This window comes from Dendronephthya gigantea, unplaced genomic scaffold, assembly GCF_004324835.1.
Source record: "Dendronephthya gigantea isolate DGI-Jeju-01 unplaced genomic scaffold, DenGig_1.0 000000F, whole genome shotgun sequence".
Taxonomy (NCBI): Eukaryota; Metazoa; Cnidaria; class Anthozoa; order Malacalcyonacea; family Nephtheidae; genus Dendronephthya; species Dendronephthya gigantea.
Window position 1 is genome coordinate 7,446,206 of NW_021163010.1, and position 19,497 is coordinate 7,465,702.

Genomic DNA, 19,497 nt, shown 5'->3' on the forward strand with positions numbered 1-19,497 from the left:
CGACGTGGGCAGGACTATTCTCCGGCCTCGAATAATAACCCCATGCGCGATAGATAGCTCGCCAGCTACGCTCTGATAAGGTTGTAGATCTTTATCTTCTTTTCTAAAAACAGTTCCCTGTTGTAAATGTTCATAGACTTTGCTTAGGGCACGATCTTTCATCGTCTCTCTCTGTATATCGTTAAGGCTTAAAGGCAATGGCACATCTCCTTCAACCACCCAGTGTACGTGAGATTCCAACTCTTTTGACGCAGCCAGATCTGCCTTGGTGGAATGTACCATAGACAGAGGCTGTCGCGAAGTATAATCAGATGGATTAAACTTGCCCGGGCGATATACAACTTTGAAGCTAAAACCTTGCAGCTTTAACCTCATTCTCTCCACACGGAATGGTCCTGGACGTCGGGGATTATTATACAGACAGACCAATGGCTGGTGGTCTGTTACGACCGTAAACTCGTGACCCAACAAGTACAGCTGGTTTTTTAGACACCCAAACTGAATTGATAGAGATTCTCTCTCTATCTGGCCATACCTTCTTTCCACGGGCGTAAGCGTTCTACTGTTATATGCAATTACCCTCGGCACTGTCTCCCCCGACTTATATTGAGCTAATATAGCACTCACGCCAACTGGAGATGCGTCACACACTACTTCCGTAGGGAGGCTAGGATCGTAGTAATTCAGCAAAGCATTTTCTTTTAAGCTTTCTTTGAGCTTGTCGAAACACTCTTGGTGTCCTTCTGTCCACACCCAACGAACATCTTTCTTTGTCAAAGAACGAAGAGGGTCAACGAGAGTCGCATAGTCCGGAATAAACTGTGCGGAATAGTTTGTCATTCCCAAGAATGACCGAAGTTGAGCTACATTCTTCGGGGGGCTGAGATGTTGTATGGCTTTCACTTTCTCTGGATCTGGGCGAATTCCATCCTTGGTGAAAACAAGTCCAAAAAATGTCAACTCGGACCTCTCGAACTCACACTTAGATCGCTTAAGTGTTAGGCCTGCCTCTCGAAGTCGCTGGAATGTCTCTGACAACGCTCTGTAGTGGTCTTGAATATCAACCCCTGTTACCAGGATGTCATCGTGAATATTACGAACACCTTTAATTCCCGTGAGCAATTTACGAAGCTCTTCGTGAAAAATCTCTGGCGCAGAGTTGGTACCGAAGTTGAGACGGCGAAACCTACGGAGGCCTGCATGTGTTGAGAACGTGGTAACCCCTCGGCTGTCCTCGTGGAGCTCCAACTGATGAAAACCATTTGCCAAGTCCAGTTTCGAAAAGACTTTTGCACCATTGACATCATGCCGTAGATCTTCAATTGTCGGAATTACGTGCCTTACCCGTTTAATTGCTCGATTGGGCGCTCCCATATCAACACACATGCGTATTTCATCAGTGCCCTTTTTCGGCGTAATGACAATTGGCGAGACCCAATCAGTGGCTGTCTCGACTTTCTCTATAATTTCAGCTTTCTCCAAACGCTCTAGTTCAGCATCTAATTTCTCTCGCAGGGGAAAAGGAACTCTACGGTGCTTCTGTGCGACTGGTTGGACTTGTTCATCAATATGCAACTTAACTTGTACCCCCTTCAATTTGCCTATTCCTTGAAACAAATCATCATATTCTGCCACCAATTGATCCACAGAGTTAACCGAGCCAGTTTGTCCTTGTGGTTTGGATACTCGAGCACCCTTTTCAGTCGCTGAAGCCCTGCCCCCATTCTGATTACCATTGACATTCTGGCTACCGCTGATCTGATTAACAATTTTCAGAATTCCCAATGCTGTTGCTGATCCTGACCCCAGAAGTGACCCCGCATTATGGGTCCCATGTACAACATAAATGTCGGCAACGTCATACCTCTCACTGTTAGATAACGTTGCCGTAAATTTGCCCAACAGTGGCAAAGGGTTTCTGGAGCCATATGCATAAAGTCGAGTGGTACACCTTGACAATTTTACTCGCTCTTTAATATGTGAAAATGTTTTTTCATCCATAATGTTGACATCAGCACCCGAGTCAACTTGGAAGCGCACCGGATGACTGTCAACTTTCACTGTCACATGTCTGCGACATTTCTTGCTACTTTTCACTGATGAAACCCGATAACTGTCATCATCAGTCTCACTGTCGTCCGACTCAGCAATGATTCTTACCTTCTTCTTGTTTTTGCACATGCGTGCAAAATGATTCTTCGTACCACACCGTCTACAATCTAACCCGTAAGCTGGGCAGGAATGCCTTCCTTTTGGGTGTGGCCATGATCCACCACAGCTGAAACATACCTTGTCATTATCCTTTGACTTCAACTGATCCTTGTTATCAGATTTAACAACAGCATCTTTTCGACCCACCTTTAGAACTCCTGGTTCACCTTCCATAGCTGTTGCCTGATGGTCAGCCAACTCCATCGCACGTGCCGCCTTCAGTAGATTATCCAAACTTGGATCTTCTCTTAGCGCCTTCCTTCTCAGCCGATCAGAGGTGCACTTCTGTACAATCTGATCTTTAATCTCCCGTGCAGTATCGTTAAACTGGCATCGACTAGCAGCCTCACGAAGTCTAGTAACAAATTTATCGATAGACTCGTCTTCTGCCTGGGCTAGTTGTCTAAAGTTATATGTCTCAAAAGTAATGTTGATCTTTGGCTCAAAGTATGAATTTAACTTAGCTTTTACATGTTGATACTCTTCATCTTCTTCACTCTCAAGTGTATAGTAAATATCGCACAATTGTGACCCACCATAATGTAATAGAAGAGCTTTCTGTCGCTTCTTATCTTCGATAGCCAAAGCTATAAACAAATTTTCCAACCGAGCTGTCCACTTTTTCCATTGTAATCCCAGTGACGAAGGTTCCAAACCTACATCAAAAGGTGGAAATTCTGGTAATGTAGTAGCCATACTTTCTTCGTCCAAAATAAATCACTCGTCGCCAATTTAATACTGTATAAACTTATCTACAAAACGCTTTCTGTAACAATACATGAACATGTGTTTGCCGCCATCTTATTTTCCCCTGTCTCTCTCTCGATCCCTCGTTACCCTTAAATATCCATACCTATCTGTGACGTCCTTATTAACGCTGAACACTACAGCTGTTGTGATATATTTCCTGCTTGTCACCTAGATCTGAAGTTGGTCTATTGTGCAAGTGGTCCATTAAAATTTGATAAAAAAAGAATTCACAAGACATCAGCAATTTGACATGTTCCTTTTCTACTGCAATATAATTCTGCATTACAGCAATTGATTTTAGTTCCCTAGGAATTTTCAATAGTTTTACGAAATCAACTTATTGTTGATTAATACCGTGTTGTTGATTAATACGGTAATAAAAGTAATACCGTGTGTGTGTACTTGGTAACTTTTTGCATGCATTTAGCCTCTATAAATACAATTAGCTTTCAAATGCGTATAAAAGATAAAAATCTTTGCAATTAACAAAAAGATTTCTCAGGAGATTCCGAGTTGCCTTTTTCTCATTCGCCGGCCTATCTTATCATGATGTAAGATGTAATACTGCATGTGATAATTACCTACTGACGTATTTGTAAAATTATCGCCAAAATGTCCGGGTGAATGAGCTAATGGCCTTGTGTGAGGCTTGATGAAGTAAATGGTATCGCAGCTGCAAAGGCGATGGTTCGATTTCTCGAAAAAACAATACATCATTAACATTCATGCACAATTGAACATTGTTAATCCAATTGTCAAGAAACAAAAAGTTTTGCTCAAAAAATGCAAAGTTTGGTTGCGAAATGTGGTAAAATAAGGAAAATATAGCCTTGCAAAAAACACGAACATAAAGTCTCTAACATTTACATATCTGAGTTCACTGATTGCTGCATTGAATTTCTAAGCTTCGCTGCAGGGTGTCATTTCGAATAAATGACTTTCATGAGTTATTGCGAATAAATTATGATTCCCATGATCTGTCGCCAGGCAACAAGAAACCACGAGATTGATTTCATATACTTATTGCAAGGCTATTTTTTTCCCATATTACGACATTTTCGCATATTACGACCTTTCGCAACTTTGCATTTTAATTCATTTTGGTACGCTCTTTTCAGCTGTTGTGAAATATTTGATTGGATTATCTTGTATATAGATAAAAAGTAGTCTATAATCCACAAAACGTCTATCGAGTCAATCTGTGTATTCAATCTAGTCGTAAGTTCCTTGATGAACAGCATCTCATTAACAAGACAATCAAACTTGCCCTTTTACTCGTACCACACGAAATTGGTCTACATTTTACAAAGTCTTAACACCATAACTGTCAGCCAGATGTTTAGCAAATGCAGATTACCATTCTGGAATTGCTAAACATGGAATTGCATTATATTTTAGAATTGCCGTTAACATCTGGCTGACAGTCATAGTGATAAGTTTTTGTAAAATGTAGACCAATTTCGTGTGCTATGAACGTTTAAGGGCAAGTTTGATTGCCTTGTCAAGGAGATGCTGTTATTCAAGAAACTTTTGCCTAGATTGAATACCGAAAACACACTACGCAGAGTGACTCAATGAGACCTAGCGCCTGAATTTTATACAATTGAATTAACAATGTTCAATGTTGAATGTTGAATGTTGAATGGTGTAGTGTTTTAACTAGCATATACAGGGTGTCCCTAAAACCCCCCAAAACTATTGAAATCATCTATTGTTAAAATTGGAATGACTTGTTCGCGAATTTTTGCTCGTGGGGATCAATGCAACTTATAAAATGCTAAATAGGCCTACAAAATTTTAAAATTGGCTAGAGAAGAAGGACATGTCGAAGGTCATTGGTAATAAATGTCATTTGTGCATAGGTATACAAACAAATTTTACTGTCATTCATTATGCATAAAAATGCTTATGTCAAGCATTTATTTACACACTTGTGGGACCCCACAGGGTGCTTAGACATACTCATACATTCATGTTGTGCAAGATTAATTTCTTTTCAAATCTGCTGTCTTTACAGGTCTGTTAACATGAATATATGAATATGTGCCCCCCCCCCCAATTATCGTTTCCCTTACGCCACTGGTCTGAAAGCTCAAAACTGGTTGCCTTGTGATGAAAAAAAATTGTCTCCCGACCGCTAAGTCATTGATTCGAATCCTTGGATAAATATGTGGTGTCGTAAAAATTAGGTCGGTGGTTATAATCATTAAAAAAATTCATAACACCTTAAAGAAAAGGATTAGATAAAAAAAACCCTGCAAGCCTGGCAGTCTAGTGGTGAAGACAATGGTCTCGGCCCTGGTAAGTGGGTGGTTCTAATCCTGAGAAAACTTTTGTCATTGTGAACTTACTTCGAATCCTGGAATATAAATATCTTTAGTTTAGGACAACATATTGTGGTCTATGGGTGAAGCCAACGATCTCCCAGTGGAAGGTCGATGGTTCGAATTAAATAACCATAGCTGGTCAGCAGAGGCTCGTGGTTTAGTAGTGAAACCCATGGTTTCCCAAGTGTTAGGCCGATGGTTCAAATGCAAGCATAACTGTTTTTCATTATGACCTTCGAAAAAGGGAATTAAGAAAATTAAATAACCTGAGCCGACCAGCACAAGATCTTCTGGTCTAGAGGTGAGAATGATATTCTCGTGTGTCGGCGATAGCTCGAATCCAGGCAAAAATATTTTTCATCATCACCTTCGGCCTATAAGGATAGTAGATGGTTCGAATTCCGTTCCAGACGTTTTAAATAAACATTTTCATTATTAAAAATACATGGTAAGATTAAGTTGAATAAATTGCTGTAGGTTTTCAACAATCACCAGTTAGCCTTGTAGAAAAGTCATGGAGTATCAAGTACAAGATCGAGGGTTAAAAAACTGTTGAAGAAACGGTTTCTCGTCACGGTCAAGGAGAATTAGGGTCTGGTAGGTATTTTATACTTTTGAACGTTCGAAAGCACTTTTAATGTTCGGGAAAGCAGGGAAAGAACAGGCCCCCTCAGATTTAAACCTCATGACTACAACCTGGAAAGCCATTGCCCTTACCACTACTATACCACAAGATCGCGATGCGATACTAGGTTTAATTAAATGTTTATCATTTTTAGGGATGGGCCGATACCATAGTAGTGACGATCACTCCCTTCTTCAATAGATTGGCGAGGATAGAGACGTGACCTAAGGGGACAGAAGTCTGATCACAGAAGCATAAGTCTACGGTCAAGCATCGAGGAATGTGAAGGATTATGGTTAAAAAAATGCAGAGATTCAGATCTTACAGGTATAATAAAAAAATGAAACGGGTAATAGCTCGATTAACAACGCTGGTTTTCATCACCATGTCTAAAGGCCCACACAGACAGGACACGATTTCAATATTTTTACTTTCAAAAGCAACCTATCATAATATTCTTGTATATTACTTAACGATATTACATTTGACTGCTCTGGCGTCCATACTTGACTGCTGTAGCGTCCATAGATTGCATTATGACAAACTCTCATATTAACTCTCCTCACGAAGGCCCTCAGGTCGAAACGTCGAGAAGCGTTTTCAATTTGTATATTTTAGGCAATTGTTATACCACATTTGATGCTAAGTTGTTTGAACGCTGCTCCCTGGTTATATTGGGACATATATATATATATATATATATATATATATATATATATATATATATATATATAACACAAGATGAGAAAACGCAGGTTACTTCATCGAAATTTTATTTACTACAGGACTGTTTCGTATAGGACTGCGTTTTCTCATCTTGTGTTATGCCGCTCTGCATTAGCATTGAGCACTCTACCCAGACGATTTTGTATGCGCTAGTTTCTATCACTACGCCTGTATATATATATATATATATATATATATATATATATATATATATGTAAGGTGTATTTGTTCTTCTGCACAAGTATAACCAACCGGGCAAGCAGAAAATTCTACTTGACCGCGGTGGGAATCGAACCCGCGACCTTCGCATTTCTAGAACGATGCTCTACCGTCTGAGCTACAAGGCCAAGTTGGGAACGAGTGTGATTTTACTTAAGTTGTTATTGACAATGCGGAGTTTCGTCCTTTTACATGTCGTTATGCAGTTACTTCTGCAAATGTTGCGAAACTCCGCATTGTCAATAACAACTTAAGTAAAATCACAGTCGTTCCCAACTTGGCCTTGTAGCTCAGACGGTAGAGCATCGTTCTAGAAATGCGAAGGTCGCGGGTTCGATTCCCACCGCGGTCAAGTAGAATTTTCTGCTTGCCCGGTTGGTTATACTTGTGCAGAAGAACAAATACACCTTACATATATATCCACAAGTGAACACATGGCTCAATTGAGAGCAAAAGTACAAAAATATATATATATAATATATATATAATATATATATATTATATATATATATATATATATATATATATTGACATGGAGAACTTTTGACGCCTACTTGTATATATATATATATATATAATATATATATATATATGTATAAATATATATATATATATATATATATATATATATATATATATAATATTATATATACCGGGTGGCGCAAAAAAATGTTCCTCCTCTTTGACTTAATTTAATTTAAAAACTAAAAAAGATATCATTTTTAAGTAAAGTCTATTGAGTGGAGTGGTGTTTAACTTAAATTTTAATGTAAGCCTTGTACATTTCTATACAATATTAGGCAAGATATAGGAGTTTAAACTCAAGGTAGCGTTTCTGGGAGAAGCAAAAAATGTTCTAAAATAGAATGAAAACAGCACGCAACAGTATATAAGAGCAAATATTGATAGCTTCGTCTGGCAAATCCTCACTGTTTTTATGCTTGGAGATGGAATATTATTCCAATGATTTTGCTATCGACGTAAAACTTCTCTTGCATTGTTAGTCCTCGCATATTTCAAACAAATCCAAACTCGTTGCCGCATCGTTAAACGAGGCATGTTTATAACAAAGCGGGCAAGCTCCTTTGCTTTCGTTCCCTTGTGCATTGCAACTCCTTGTTCGAACGATGAACAGTATTATTTTAACATCAAATACACTTACAAGATACTTCGAATACCTTAATCTAAGAATCTTTAAACATGCAAAGACAACATACATGAAAAAACGCTTTAAAAACGCCTATCGTGGAAGTTGAAAATAACTTAGTTGAGTCGCGATATTTAGTCATGTTATTCGCTTCGTCAAAAAATGCACCTTTATTTTAAACGGCTCGATCTCGACTAATATTGTAGAACAAGATATCAAAATTTAAGTTAGGCATTACAGCGTTCAACAAACTTTATTTGAATAAGATATCTGTATTAGTTTTTTAATTACGATAAGTCTAAGAGGGGGAACATTTTCTTGCGCCACCCGGTATATATATATATAAGGAAGGTCGTGAAACGCGAGGTTCTATTCGACATTTAAAATTTGAAGTAGTATAATTCACTTTGCATACAAAAGACACAACAGTTTCCCATTGTTTATTATATCCTATAGTTCTATGCCCATTAGAATGCTTGTTATTCGTGGAATGTATAGACGGAAAGGAACTGCATTTTGGCAATCGTTAAGTTAATAATATCTGATCACGATGTTGTTCATAAATATCACAACTGTTTTTTTATATTTTTGTCATATCTGAATATCCTATATTTATAAAGGTATATCTAATACAAATGAAATCCGCACAGTTTTCAGTATTAATAAGTATACGTATACGATAAGTATAAGTATACGTCTACGACTCAGTGCATGGTGCATGAGGATAATATTAAAAGACTTTTGAAATCGAAGTATTAATCTATTTATATATAAAAGATAACTTAGATAAGGCAGGCTGAAATGGTATAAATCCAAAATTTCGCATCATATGACAGTAAGACCTTACATGCACGGGATCATCGCAAGAGGCTTGTTTGAAAGGGGAGGGGTGGGGGTTGTTGATTAATTCGTCTTTTGTCCAACTGAATTCTTTATAGTGACTGTTCGTACGATTATCTGAACACCACAGAAATATATATATATTCATTTATATTATTCTTAAATATTCGGCATCGCTACTTTGAATTTCAATCATCAGGCGACCAAATTTCAATTTCAGTTCGTTACCTGATGATTGGCACGAAACTCAGAGTAGCGATCCCAATTTTTTAAGAATTATGTAAATGAATAAATAAATATCGCTCTACTAGCTTGCAGTATTGAGCACTCTTTTATTTCATACGAAGAATTTTTTAATAATTTTATAAAAATTAATTGTATAATAACAGTGTCTCTAGTTAAATAGTTTCATTTTGGCAAAGGATCGTCGGGCTGTCATTAGTGCCATCCCAGATATAGGGTTACGTCGTTACGATAACGAAATATTTTCCTTTTATGTTGACCGCCACTCAACTATACCTCAATAAACAACGCTACTGCTTGCGAAATTGAACTTAAGTCCTACATAGTAAACTCTCAAGACTATAGATGACTCACTCGGTCCGACAATTTATGCATGCAGAAACTTACATGCATGCAATGATGCAGTGTGAATAGGTCAGGAGAAATTTTCATTGGTTCTGATTAAATTTGCTTATTGTGTGAATGAATGTCGTTTGTTGCCGTAGTAGGAATCACGGCAAGAGCGATAAATTTTAACGATCAAAGTAAGGAAGAAGTCTGATACGCACCCATGGTGCATGCACTATCAATAGCATAGCCAGCCTGACTATTTGTCCCGCTATGCCAATATTTTGGTGTTCAGTGAATGTGAAAACAATAAATTTCTAAAGAAATTAATTATCATAATAATTTTCAGACTTGACTGTGCACTGTAGATGATTTAAGAAACTTTCTAACAGTTCTGGAACATTCTTCATGTTCTTTCACTTTGAACATATGTATGTACTTGAGATTGAGACGCTTAATTTTCAGTAATTGTAAATAACGAAGAGAAGAAAGAAAAGGCCAGTGAAGGTGAGATTATAGTCGACCAATACATGACCTCATATTAGGTGGGCAAAAACCCTATTTCTGAAAATAAAATATTGTATTAGCATCTTTCGCAAAATGTTCAGTATCTTGTGAAATCATGCACAAAAGGACAAGACCGGTAGGCTATATGCGTTTGTCCACATGCATGGTTAAGAAGTATCATTTCCCAATTCCTGACAGCAATCAGTTTGGTGAGTTGTTTAATTTCATCAACAATTAATTGCCACTTTGTTGCGACCGCTTTTCCTTGTAATTAAATTCGTTTACGTCTAATTGGCGATGACTGTCGACATATAATACATGGCATTCGGCTGAATGTCATTTATATAAGCATAATTTATACATTATGTAGCTATGCATGTTAGCTATGATAAAAAAAAGTTGGAGTATAGACTGTCAACGTATCGATCATTGTCAATAAACTGTATAGTGCGTTAGCCAAGTACTTTTCCCAATTGTTTTTTTTTAATTCGACAGGGGGTATCGTTTTTTTTTACAAAACTTAGAGAATGCGAGTATAGAGAATAAGAAAACATATGGAAATATCTTGGCCTATAGAAACCAGACGGGTTGGCGCCAATATATTGCCATTGTTAGCATTATGCGGTTCGAAGCAAAAATCAAAAGTTGATGAATTAATCACCTGTTTCTTTTGCCCTATATTTGGCATTTTTAAAAACAGTTTAATATACATAGCATTGTGCATGCAGTCAGTTAGCACTGACATCCGATGTTAATAATATAGTAAATTTTACATACTCAGTAAAGGATATTGATCTAATGCTCTTATCTTAATCAAAGTTAATGCTGTACGGAAATCACAATAACGATAAAAATGAAATGTATAGCTCTTACTAGAATGATGTTAAAATTATAAGTCATATGTTCATCTAGCTCCCACAATTGATCTCATCACGTAGTAATATAACTACGTTTGATTCCTTACTTGGATAAAGTAGTCATCGTCCTTTGTTTTTATATATAGCCCATTGTTTTTATATATAGCTCTTTTTTTTTTTTCTTTTTTTTTGTGGTACCAGTGAAGACGCATGTTTGGCTACCTTTTTAGCCCATCTGCACGGCAGCCTTGGCATTTGATCATTGTTTTCATTGTTTTAACCCCTGACATATATACCCCTGCATAACGCATTATATGCACGCATTCTAACGATTTTTTTATTACCGGATTTCGAAGCAGCGTCGAGGTCGGATTTATAAGTTGGTCGAAATTCTGATAAAGGCTGAATCTTCCGATATCCAAATTGGATTGGCTATAGAGCAAATACATTTTATTGTGCAACTTATAAGTCTTCCTATGCATGGCAGCAAAGTTAAATGGCCCAACCTACTGAGTTATATTCATCCTGCAAATTAAGAGAATTTTTGATGATAATGACCTGATATTCAATTATAATTCTTGCGCACCAGCATCTAAAAGAATATTTACCTAAAACCTCTATTTTTACCTAATACCTTCCCAGCACTAAATTCGGTTCTATATCGTCGGTTATCGTTTAAATGTATATGCTCTCTATTAGCTTCGTTTATTCAAATAAGCTGCATTACATCGATTATCTAAATATCGGAAACTTCAACTAGATAATGAAAATATTTATGCAACCATGAAGAATGCGGCAATGTCCACTTTTGTCCACTATTTTGACGCAGTTTAGTTCCGGGTAAAATTATATCGACGCCGGTTTAAATCAAAGGACGTTTGAGTATGAATGCACCAGAGAAATAAGGTAATATTTCCAAGAGGAAAAAAGTTCAGTCATTTGTTTAAAATTGGGGTCACTCGTTCGCTGCTCATCTGCTTTCTATTATATGCGTCGATAAACATATCCGTCTGCATGCGTTTATCCAGCTATTAACATGATGACTTGCACGTGAAGGATGATGCGTGCGTTATAATTCTCTTTAATTCTGGAGCATTCCCGAAGTTGAATGCACCCTCTCAATAGGTTTCACTATATCCACCAAAAAACAAAAACATTCGTTGTTTTCACTATTACATATCAACTTATCTTTATAACTCAGGCATTTCGATACTTAACCTTTAGCATTAGCTTATAGAACTTTTTCCATATATTAATTCTGCTTCGATATACAGAGATAATTGAGAGGGTAAAACAATAAAACAATCATAGGAAATATAACAAACGTAGTTTACACCTCAGCCATTACTTCATGTACTTTAATTGAAGTGAAAGTCAAGTCGTTCTGCGCATCGGTAATTGTTTCGCTTACACAACAATGTGAGGACCCTTAATTTGATGTAAAAATTGCCGAAATTTCGATTATTTTCTCTTAACATAAGCTCTAGTTCATATTCATTTAGAAGCGTAGCAAAGGTAAATAGTGTTGTTAATTTAGACAAGAGTAAATAGAGCTTAATATTCAGACAGTAATCGTATTTGAAGAGTATTTGAGGCTCAAAATGTAAACAAACCCTTTGTCACATGACTTCCATGCATTTTAGGAAAAACAGTTGAAAACCACACTCTAATAACAATGAACTTGTCCGTTCATGTTATTGAATATTGGGTATTACTGAAGGGGGGTTCGCTATATAAAAACGGATACTGGCATACTGCACAAGGTCGAGATCTTTCTTTAGACCCACAAACATGCTGAAACTTTTAATAAAACCAGTCAGATGGCTAATTAATCTAATTAGCGGAAAAGGGAAATTGAGAGTCCAAAATGTTATTGCCTGCCAAAAAAGTTGTTCCAAACCACAAGTTGTATAAAACTGCTGTCTCGATTCATTTCCAAAAAATAAAAAAAAAGAAAATCTGATATCGTCTAATTAAATCTAATTAACCGTAAAGGGTCATCAACTTGCGAGCCCTACTATTAGCGTAAGCCGCACAATAGGAAGAAGTCTGAAACCCTCTGTTGTGGTAAATGCACGAACTACGAATTAAGAGAATAACACTTACTTTAAAACATTCAATTAATCTTATATATGGAGTTGTCTATAATCTTATATAGTTTAGTTGGCCCGGGTCGATTGTGTGAGAACTGCGGGCCTATATAGTGATATATACAGAGCCATATACACAACCAAAATTTTGTAATATCCAATTTCTTTTGCCCCCCTTGTGCTTTTGTTTTTTTTTTACTTATTTCTTCATCTTCCCGACCCGCCGCCATTTTGAAAAATCCGCTCATGCAGGTGATTATCGCTCGGCCAATATGTGGCCACAGTTTAAAGAATCCTCTTTACTATTAGAGTAAGAATCGTGGAATCTGTTCAGTACTTTTATAGTTTTTTAACAATTATCACAAATATAGCTATAAAAATAAATTATATAGCAAAATTATAAAAGCGAATTATTTAGCAATTCTATCATCGTACAGCTAATACTTAATTGTCACAGTGCACTTGTTGGGAAAGAATGTCGCCTAATTGTTTCAGAGCTTTTCTTTCGCGAGAAGCATATTGCTCACTTTGTGTTGTATTGACAAAAAAATGTGTATAAAGTATTGAATGCTGGCAAATGTGAATGTATACGCAGCTTTTCTTCGTAAAATTTGAAAACATCGTTTTCAGTAAAGCAGCTGCTATGCAAACGATTAAGTGATCATGAAATTGCTGTAACTTATATAATATGTTGTAACCCGGGTGTGTTTAAATAAAGTTTACATCCAAAAATAACATTGAAATATAATTAAACTTAACGGAGAAAGATATTTTCTGTTAATTTACACGAATGGATCCCATGCAAGTATCTCGTGGCCTTGGACCTTTTACTTTATATGTGTGCAGCAAACTCATCCGTTGTTACCTTATTTCAACATGGCCGGATATATAAATGCGGTTATTGTTGCCCTATACGTATAGGAGTATTCCATTACATCAACCACCTTGACATGCTCACGAAAGTTGCTATTAAATGAAAGCAAGGCTTAGCAAGGAAAGCAAGGCTAAATTAAAAGCATATGCTTTTTGTATGCAAACCGCATCAATAAACAAATATTACATAAACCAGCCGGATAAGCAAGAATGCCAGGAGGAAAATCTTTCTCACTAATTTTTTGGCAGCCTTGTGTAGCGCATGTAACAAATGAAAACCTGAAAGGGCGCGACTAGCTACTTTTGGCGAGAGCCTAACCTGTTGAGTAAAACGAACACACGTGATATGTTAATGAAAGTTTATTCATTTCATTACAACATCATTAGTTTTCCAAACCCACAAAATGTTTTAAACATTTTTGAGAAAATTAACACTATCATCGCATAAAAATATTGAAGAGGTAATATACAATATATGTATATATATATATATATGCTCCTAAGTCATTATTATATACTACACTGAATCTATCAACGAAATAAAATCTATTCTCTCAACACCACGTCAATTTAGTTACACGCGAGCTCCTTGCTGAGATTCGTACAAAAGACGTGATCTTGAGCGAATAGAATGACGTTTTGTTTAGCGTATACATGAACGTTATTTAAAAGCAAACATGCAATATGCCTGACAACATTAATTTGTGATGCCTTTTTATATATTCCTTTCAAATAGTTCATCGGTTTTACCGAATGAACATGTAATAGCTATCTACAGTCATATGCATTTTGGCTAATAAAACTATACGTACTAAGAGTTGGTAAAGTGAGAAAACCTTTAAAGTACCGAGTTAATCACCAACACCCCTATTAACAAAATGCCACTCCACGCGAGTTGACGCGTTGACGATATATATTAGAAAATGTTCAAACAACTACAACTAGCCAGCATGGATTATGCATGCGGTCAAAAAATAGCCCGTTTCCACGGTAAACGTAACGGTAATGCACTATATTAAGATGTTAAAACCTGATATCATTTCGCAGAAAAAAAGTCGGCTTAGGCAGAACAGGAAAACCATGCACGAAACACGAAATATAGTGTTATTGCAACAATTAAACAATTTTCCATACGAGAATGAAATCGACCCAAAAAACCCCAATGACAACCATGCAGTGTCTTTTATACGGTTGTTTTACGATATAATCCACACTACCTTGTCTAAGCCCAATTATATCTTATCAAATTAACTAAACCAGACTGTTCTAACCCGTATCCATAACAAAACTGAAATACAACGTGCGCGTTCCTATGCGGTTTAACGACGCCGGTACCGTCGCTCAATCTTTGAGGTCCTTGTTCAAGTACAACCGCAGTTTGTGACTAGCAGATCGTTTATAATCTTGGTTTTATACGTTGTGCTTGTGCCGTCATAGATCAAAAGAGTCGCTGTGTCAAAGCTAGTTGGTACGCAACACGGTTGTCGCACGTTCGTGATTTGCGTTAGGAGAGTCCACGTGTTGTTGGTTCTGTGTCTGAGAGTACAAGTTCCCGAACATGTGAATGATCGGAATGGATTGGGCACGACGATCCATGGGTAATAACTCGACATATCAATATTTCTAGTATGCCTACAGCAAAGGCCCAAGTTCTTCGGAATGCAGTCGTCCGTGACGGTCGCCTTCACCGATGGGTTCACCGTTGTGCTGACGACTGAGCGTTTTCTATGGCGTTTTATCACTGGCTTCACTTTTAACTGGAGAAGTGGCTTGTGCGCGATCGGTGTTTCAATCCCTTCAATTTCGATACGTATTTTCCTACCCCATGGTTTCTCCAACCACTGTCTGTTGGGTACGAAATTCAGTTTTTTCCATTGGGAAACATCGCTTTCGTGTTCGTCCACAATTACCATACGTCGTGGTGAAGTGGATATTTTTTCGTACACTCTGTAAACACCCGTGTTTGCCTCGACGTGCATCCACAACGTGACATGATCAATGCGGTTCCACCTATCTATGTCAGTTGCGTATTCGAAATAGGAGGTCGTGTTCGACACCACGGAATCTGGAACATTAATATAAATTGAGTTTGAATTGTGTTTATTATATTATGCTGTTTTTTCACAAGTAAAAACACTTTCACAAAACAGTAAGGAACGTATGGCACTCAAGTTCGGTACTGACCAGTATAGACACCATATAACATAATAAGGTAGATTCGCCAGTGTTCAAACAAGCCTAAAAGTGCGTCTATTTGGTCGAAAATAAAGAGAATGGTGTGTTCAGTTATACCGCAATCGTTTAATTTAATCGCGGTTCCGGTTGGTAGAAAATGTCAGTGCAGTGACAAAAAAACAACATTATTTCAGTTGGCCGAGTCCGCTCAAATGTCCACCCTCTCCCCTCCCCACGCCGCAAAAACCTGGAATGGCGTGAAATCGGACGTGTACAATATTTCAATTTCACTTTAGGCCCTACATCGCGCCTGTCGTTAATTATCACATGCTAATAAACCCACATGGGGCTTGTTCGATGATTAGCTTGTTTACAAATAACACAAGGGTGCGTGTGGTGCATGCATACGGTCTTAAACGCAGAAAGATAATCTTTCTTGCTAATTTTGAAGCTCCTGTTTAAAGTGTGTGTAAAACTTTAAAAGCGTCAAGAGCGCAACCACTTTTGGCCAGAGTTTAACCCATTGAGTAACGCAAATACACGTAATATGTTCATTAAAGTTTATATATTTTTAGTTTTCCCAATTTACAAAAACGTTTTAAACGCTTGTTTACAAATAAGGGTGACAAGGGTGTATGTGTTGCATGTAGCCAAGCAAAAAATTCAAGCATGCTTCAAACTGTGAGTTACAAATTTCAAGGTCTTATATACATGTGAAGAATAAGAATATCATTAATACACTTTCTAATTTATTTATTCAGTCGTAGTTAGTCGAAACGAAAACAATAATCAATTCGAATAATTCTTGGAGCAGACATTGATTAGATTCTGACCCCCTATCCTCTTTCTTGAAAATTTGCAAGTGTTATGGGATATTCTGTATATAAATGGTTACAAGGATTGATTTTATTATATGAGTATAAACTGCACACTTGGAAACTGACTGTGAAACAATCCGCCTAAAATTTAAGAATGTCTGGCAGTATGTCGCTATTTTGTATAAACTATAGTACATTTAATATTGAGAAATATTAAAGGCATAGGTTTTGCTACAGTCGATGCAGTTTTTTAGTGAATCCAAACTATTTACGCTCAGCGACAATTGGCTTCAGAAAAATTGTGACGAAATGAACACTATGACTATGTCTACGTTGGCAGTTGTTTCGCCCAAATTTCCTTTTAATCAGACACTCCTATATAGCACCTCGACGAATCCGTGGTGTATAAAACAAAAATTTGATATTAGGCAAATCGTGTCAATGATTTACCATTGCTGAAAATTGCGAAGGCAAATTGATTAAAATGTGGTTTCGTTGCGGAGTTTTCGTCGCGTAGGCTAAACTTTTCTATTACGCGGTGAAAATTGATATACTCTTTTCTGAAAAACCGCATCAAAGTCTGCGGTGTAAAACTAATGTTTCAGAACTTTAATTTCACAACACATCGCCACGCAATACTTTATGTAATGCTCTCTCTCGTTAAATATAAAAAATTGTCGAGAATGTTATTTTTATACCGCAATGAGTCTATTAAGAAATCCGAATGTTCGGCAAGGATTTTTATTATGGTCAACGCTGTTTTTTTTTACTCGTACTATATGGCAAAATTGCTTAGCGTGAAATAAATCGGCTTGTAGCCAACTAACCCCCAAGTCATTTTATTTGCCGCTACGTGGCACTTCCATTTCCTATTGCCATAGATTTGAATACATTTGACATTGTATATCATATTTTGCGGAACGAATTACTGCATAGAAGATGCCAAGGCGAGGTTTAAATCTTAAACCAGTCTTTATGATTTCACGCATGTCATTTATACGAATTCCTGATCGACAAGTCGCATGTTCTCATGTTTCAATTTGCAATAAATCCTGACCTCGCACTTTAGGAAGACTGCTTATCGTATTATGAAGGATCGACAATCCTAAAGGCCATATAAAATTATTAAGCTGTCACACATGCGACCCTGAAATTCAAATCTCGAGCCAATTTTGATCCCCTGAGACAGTGAATGAAATCAGTTTGATTGGAATTAAGTAGGATTACTGGGTATCATACTCAAAATGCATTCAGCAGGGGATGTATTATTGCAGAGGTAAATGATGCCTTATTCAATCTTCCACTACCAGGTTACTATTTATACGGCGGGTGTCATTAGCTGGTTGACCTGAAAATACAACGATAATTTGAACGTTTCACGCGATCGGAGCGAAGACCTTTCCGTCTGGAAATTTTATCTAATCAGAGAGCGCAGCTTTGAAGAACCTGCTTACGAACTGGCATACCTACGTTCCCTAATTAATATTGCCTGTAGCTAATATTTTGTATGCTATAAGGATTTAAATTTGAAGAACAAGAACTCACCGTTGTTGAGCGGTTGAATGACAATTGTCTGCAACATCTCTTTATCTTTTTTATGAACAACGTTATCCTGCTCGGAGAGTATTTCATCCACTACCTCTTGCGGTGGGCGTGTAACATTCTCAGGCACAACTGGCTCATTCGTGAGACCAAGCTTCTCCATTAAGCGCTCCTTAAAATCCTCTGCGAAAATCTTGTCGATCTCTTCCACGGACAAGTTATTTGGCAAGCAGTTCCAACACAGGCCATCAATGCTGAACACAGTTGCAGCAAGAAATAGGAGAAGCAGGGCGGTTTCTTTTGTCGAACGGCGATGTTCGCTCATTTTTTTTCTTTGCTTTCACACCGTCTATCAATTCGAAACTTTAAAACTGGACGGAAATTCACAAGCTAAGTGATGCTCGTGACACTCGCTGTTAACTGAATCTTTGATCATCGAAGAAAGGCCTTTATAGGTGCGCCAATCTGTCAAACCCTTATTTCGACATCTGCCCGATCTATTCTGATAGGAAATTGAATCTTTAACAGCAAATATCCTCGTGCGTAAGTTATAATAGTAAGTTTTAATAAGCAATTAGAAACATTAAACCTCAAAGATGAACACCAGGGGATCGATTTACGATGCTGCTCTGCTCTTGGTGTTTTTTTCACACGAAGCAAACATGGTTTGGGCACGATAACACTTATAGCAAAAATTGTTAAGAAATTAACGCAAGCTGCTGGGAAGTTAGATCATGCGAGCAGCAGCGATAAGCTGCTATAAAAAGACTTTAACGTTTCATAGCAAATGCCATGTGAATTTCACAACACATGTGATCATTATCACAAACAATTGATAAGCGCATCATTGTGCGCACACAATCTTTGTGACCACGCCAGAATTTTTTTAATTTCAAAATCTTTAAAGATTGTGGAGCAATGTTATTTACCAAGTGTGTCATCGAAACGAAAAAATGTAATCGTACGCGCTCTCAATAGAAGAATTTTGTCAGTAAGATGGTATAATGCTCTATATGCCCACATCAATGCCAACCACCTATTAATCTGTTAGAATACTGAACCCAAGTGTAAGGACAACACTTCCTAACTCACCACACCGATCTTAACTGTGCAATATTAACATTCTGTGCAGGGATGTTACTTAATATGCCAATGAAGGGTATTTTTCATCCCATTTGAGGCCAGCCGTTCACATATTTTCCTTTGATTGTACGTCAATT

The 19,497-nt window shown here is 37.3% G+C and overlaps 1 protein-coding gene and 2 non-coding genes across 3 annotated transcripts; 1 reads left to right on the forward strand and 2 right to left on the reverse strand.

Annotated features, from left to right (window-relative positions):
* Positions 1–6,913: 6,913 nt before the first annotated feature.
* Positions 6,914–6,986, reverse strand: Trnas-aga. Its single transcript has one exon. It is a non-coding gene; the product is annotated as a tRNA-Ser (tRNA).
* A 151-nt stretch (positions 6,987–7,137) lies between these two features.
* On the forward strand, positions 7,138–7,210 carry Trnas-aga. Its single transcript has one exon. It is a non-coding gene; the product is annotated as a tRNA-Ser (tRNA).
* A 6,971-nt stretch (positions 7,211–14,181) lies between these two features.
* On the reverse strand, positions 14,182–18,827 carry LOC114522059 (inhibin beta E chain-like). The gene is made up of 2 exons (XM_028542675.1): positions 18,281–18,827; positions 14,182–15,807 (listed from the first exon to the last, which is right to left on the reverse strand). Exons 1-2 carry the CDS (start codon positions 18,600–18,602, stop codon positions 15,104–15,106), a joined length of 1,026 nt encoding a protein of 341 aa, XP_028398476.1. The 5' UTR covers positions 18,603–18,827; the 3' UTR covers positions 14,182–15,103.
* Positions 18,828–19,497: the final 670 nt, after the last annotated feature.

Coding starts and splice junctions, on each gene's coding strand:
- LOC114522059 (XM_028542675.1), bottom strand. CDS start 18,602: ATGAGCGAACATCGCCGTTCGACAAAAGAAACCGCCCTGCTTCTCCTA. Junction 15,808..18,280: donor CATTCAACCGCTCAACAACG/GTGAGTTCTTGT, acceptor TTAATGTTCCAG/ATTCCGTGGTGTCGAACACG.